Source organism: Mandrillus leucophaeus, unplaced genomic scaffold (genome assembly GCF_000951045.1).
Source record: "Mandrillus leucophaeus isolate KB7577 unplaced genomic scaffold, Mleu.le_1.0 Scaffold138, whole genome shotgun sequence".
Classification (NCBI taxonomy): domain Eukaryota; kingdom Metazoa; phylum Chordata; class Mammalia; order Primates; family Cercopithecidae; genus Mandrillus; species Mandrillus leucophaeus.
The window spans coordinates 2,103,535-2,108,184 of NW_012101343.1; the positions used below are offsets into that span (position 1 = coordinate 2,103,535).

The 4,650-nt window shown below is 38.3% G+C and overlaps 1 protein-coding gene across 5 annotated transcripts in view; it reads left to right on the plus strand.

Annotated features, from left to right (window-relative positions):
* The window catches only part of LRRC4C (leucine rich repeat containing 4C), a 1,423,056-nt gene extending 1,419,132 nt beyond the window's left edge, over positions 1 to 3,924 (plus strand). For 3 of the 5 annotated variants that reach the window (XM_011973447.1, XM_011973446.1, XM_011973448.1), the window contains one exon: positions 1,790 to 3,918. In XM_011973447.1, the coding sequence (XP_011828837.1) occupies positions 1,832 to 3,754 (1,923 nt within the window). In that variant the 5' untranslated portion in view covers positions 1,790 to 1,831 and the 3' untranslated portion in view covers positions 3,755 to 3,918. Of the gene's footprint in view, positions 1 to 1,789 lie in introns of all 5 variants that reach the window. The other 2 variants (XM_011973445.1, XM_011973444.1) reach the window with 1 other exon arrangement.
* Positions 3,925 to 4,650: the final 726 nt, after the last annotated feature.

A 4,650-nucleotide genomic window follows, 5' to 3' on the forward strand; every position in this document is an offset into this window, starting at 1 on the left:
AATATTTTAATATTAAAAATAGTTATAATGAAATTAACATTTCATTATAACTCTAAATCTATAATTATTACCATAATGATTACTATTATTTATGAAATTAATATTTATAATGAAATTAATATTTCATATTAAAAATATTTTGTATAATCTATCATGATATGATAATCATATCTAACATTTATTGAGTTCTGACCATGTGGGAGGCATTGTTCTAAGTCCTTTTTCTGTATTAACTCATTTTATCCTCACAACAACCCTATGTGGTATGTAATATTAATATCTTCATTCCCATTTTGCAAGTGGGACAGAAATTAAGCCGCAGAAAGGATAAGTAACTTGCTCCAGGTGACACATAATGGGTCCTACATTAGTACCTTTATGAATTGAAATGTGGTGACCCCTCTCACTGCCCCCCTTTTTTTTTCTTTCCAAGAGATTCATAGAAGACACATTGTTTATTAAGTTGAGAGACTTGGGAGAAGTTATTACACAGGTGCCCAGTCCACAATAAGCCAGCTGAGTGGGGCGTATACTTGGTAACAACGTAAGCTCCTTTGGAAGACTTCCTGTGGCCACAAGAAATGCAGGAGATGAGTTATTTTCCTTCCCAAAAATCTACTCAAAACCAGTAAGAGTAGGGACACAAGACTTAATAGTCCTGTTATACTTTTTTTTTTCTGTAAATAAAAATTATGTTTCATGGGAAAATAGTTAATATGTGGTATGTCTGCTTATAGGCTGCAGTCAGCTATGTTATAATGAGTCGGTATATGAGAATCTCTAGAAGTTTATATATACATGTGCATGTCACTCTTTCAGTGCATCTTCACAGGTACCATAAATTAAGTTGCCAGTGCTTACAGCTGAGGTCACCCCTAAAGGACAGGTATTTTAAAGAAATTAGTGAAAAATATTTTGCATTTACCTTTATTGTCATAGCAACATTTTTATGGAGCATGTGAGATCATATTCCCTGGGACCAGTCTAATGAGCATCTGAGCCCTGATTTATACTTACTAAACATGTGACTTCTTGAATGTCACTTCTATGATGATATTTCTTCATTTTGAAAATGAAAAGGATGACAATTCCTACTTCAGAGAAGTGTTGTAAGGATTACAAGGGATCACAACCAGCTTCATGGGCCTACAACCTGTGCAGTTGCAAAGAAACCCACGTTAAGATGGACCCACACTTGGTTTAGTGGTCTTTTGTTACTGATTTGATATTATTAATAATTTTTATAAGGCTTCCTACATTTTTATTTTGCACTGGGAACCACAAATTATGTAACCACTTCTAGACAGGCTTGTTTATGAAGTATATAGCCCATGGTGCTTGGCACATAAAATAACCTTCAATATAATATGTCAGCTGTTACTACTTTTGCAAAGGAGCTTTTAGTTTGTTTGATATAGCCCCAAAGTCCTATTTGCCAAACTTTTTCAATCTGCTGTGGGCATTGAAGCTAGTGGTGGGATATATATTATATGTCCTCATGCATTTGGGCCACATTTGATTGGTAAACAATACATTAGTGTCCTCTACCTCATTGATCCCTTACTCTGTGGTTATACATCTCATGGAATGTGGGCTTTGGATGGCTCCTAATTTGGATTAAAGGTACATTTTCCTCTAAATATGAACCACACAGCTTAATAAAGGATATTAGATTTGTTTTTAATTTGTCTGACAGATAATGGCTTTAGCTGATACACTATATCACTGACATTACTCCAGAAAGATACTTAATCTAATCTAATAATTGTTTTTTGCTTTTATTTTGCAGACTGTTTGAATTCTAGAAGGACCAACACCAGATAAATTATGAATGTTGAACAAGATGACCTTACATCCACAGCAGATAATGATAGGTCCTAGGTTTAACAGGGCCCTATTTGACCCCCTGCTTGTGGTGCTGCTGGCTCTTCAACTTCTTGTGGTGGCTGGTCTGGTGCGGGCTCAGACCTGCCCTTCTGTGTGCTCCTGCAGCAACCAGTTCAGCAAGGTGATTTGTGTTCGGAAAAACCTGCGTGAGGTTCCGGATGGCATCTCCACCAACACACGGCTGCTGAACCTCCATGAGAACCAAATCCAGATCATCAAAGTGAACAGTTTCAAGCACTTGAGGCACTTGGAAATCCTACAGTTGAGTAGGAACCATATCAGAACCATTGAAATTGGGGCTTTCAATGGTCTGGCAAACCTCAACACTCTGGAACTCTTTGACAATCGTCTTACTACCATCCCGAATGGAGCTTTTGTATACTTGTCTAAACTGAAGGAGCTCTGGTTGCGAAACAACCCCATTGAAAGCATCCCTTCTTATGCTTTTAACAGAATTCCTTCTTTGCGCCGACTAGACTTAGGGGAATTGAAAAGACTTTCATATATCTCAGAAGGTGCCTTTGAAGGTCTGTCCAACTTGAGGTATTTGAACCTTGCCATGTGCAACCTTCGGGAAATCCCTAACCTCACGCCGCTCATAAAACTAGATGAGCTGGATCTTTCTGGGAATCATTTATCTGCCATCAGGCCTGGCTCTTTCCAGGGTTTGATGCACCTTCAAAAACTGTGGATGATACAATCCCAGATTCAAGTGATTGAACGGAATGCCTTTGACAACCTTCAGTCACTAGTGGAGATCAACCTGGCACACAATAATCTAACATTACTGCCTCATGACCTCTTCACTCCCTTGCATCATCTAGAGCGGATACATTTACATCACAACCCTTGGAACTGTAACTGTGACATACTGTGGCTCAGTTGGTGGATAAAAGACATGGCCCCCTCCAACACAGCTTGTTGTGCCCGGTGTAACACTCCTCCCAATCTAAAGGGGAGGTACATTGGAGAGCTTGACCAGAATTACTTCACATGCTATGCTCCAGTGATTGTGGAGCCCCCTGCAGACCTCAATGTCACTGAAGGCATGGCAGCTGAGCTGAAATGTCGGGCTTCCACATCGCTGACATCTGTATCTTGGATTACTCCAAATGGAACAGTCATGACACATGGGGCATACAAAGTGCGGATAGCTGTGCTCAGTGATGGTACGTTAAATTTCACAAATGTAACCGTGCAAGATACAGGCATGTACACATGTATGGTGAGTAATTCCGTTGGGAATACTACTGCTTCAGCCACCCTGAATGTTACTGCAGCAACCACTACTCCTTTCTCCTACTTTTCAACTGTCACAGTAGAGACTATGGAACCGTCTCAGGATGAGGCACGGACCACAGATAACAATGTGGGTCCCACTCCAGTGGTCGACTGGGAGACCACCAATGTGACCACCTCTCTCACGCCACAGAGCACAAGATCGACAGAGAAAACCTTCACCATCCCAGTGACTGATATAAACAGTGGGATCCCAGGAATTGATGAGGTCATGAAGACTACCAAAATCATCATTGGGTGTTTTGTAGCCATCACACTCATGGCTGCAGTGATGCTGGTCATTTTCTACAAGATGAGGAAGCAGCACCATCGGCAAAACCATCACGCCCCAACAAGGACTGTTGAAATAATTAATGTGGATGATGAGATTACGGGAGATACACCCATGGAAAGCCACCTGCCCATGCCTGCTATCGAGCATGAGCACCTAAATCACTATAACTCATACAAATCTCCCTTCAACCACACAACAACAGTTAACACAATAAATTCAATACACAGTTCAGTGCATGAACCGTTATTGATCCGAATGAACTCTAAAGACAATGTACAAGAGACTCAAATCTAAAACATTTACACAGTTACAAAAAACAAACAATCAAAAAAAAGACAGTTTATTAAAAATGACACAAATGACTGGGCTAAATCTACTGTTTCAAAAAAGTGTCTTTACAAAAAAACAAAAAAGAAAAGAAATTTATTTATTAAAAATTCTATTGTGATCTAAAGCAGACAAAATTATGTGTATTCCTCAGAACCTGTTTTTGCTGCACTTATTCACTATTTTCCCACATCTCGTTCCTCCCTTCCCTGATTGCCATATTTTTCATAGCAGATCTCAATTCCTTAAAGAACTGGTCTAGGAAATTTTGTAAGAATTCTGTTACACTTTGAGATTTTTATGGTGAATTCTAGTGGTGAGATCCAGTCTATTTTGTCTCTCTCTCTCTTTTTTTAATTTTTTTCTTTTTCCCTCATACCCATATGAAGTAATCCAATGGGGAATGCAATATTAGAAATAGATTTTTAAGAGAGAACAAGGAAAAAAATGCAAGATCTTATATTTTTCATGTAATGACCTGTTCTGTATTTATGAGGGAGACCATTCTATGGAAAAGAAAAGTAAGCAAACAACAGATTAATTTGCATATGAGCATCTATAAAACCCATGACTTTTAAACAACTCTAGAACCAGAATTTGTAGTTAAAAAGCTAAAAATAAGATTATAAATAAAATATTGTTGGTTTTTCTGTACCTGGACACAACTCATTTGTAGTATGGCTCAAATGTGAGAAACTTGAAGGTAATTAGATTTTCTACTTTCTAAGAAAGAAAATACTACAGTATTCTTTAGTCACAAAACCAATCTCTACAGGGTCCTGTTTGACTAGTTGACTTGAGTTTTAGATCTATGTTTAAGGATGCTGTGGTATTTTTTCCTTCTCATTAGGCTTATACTTTGT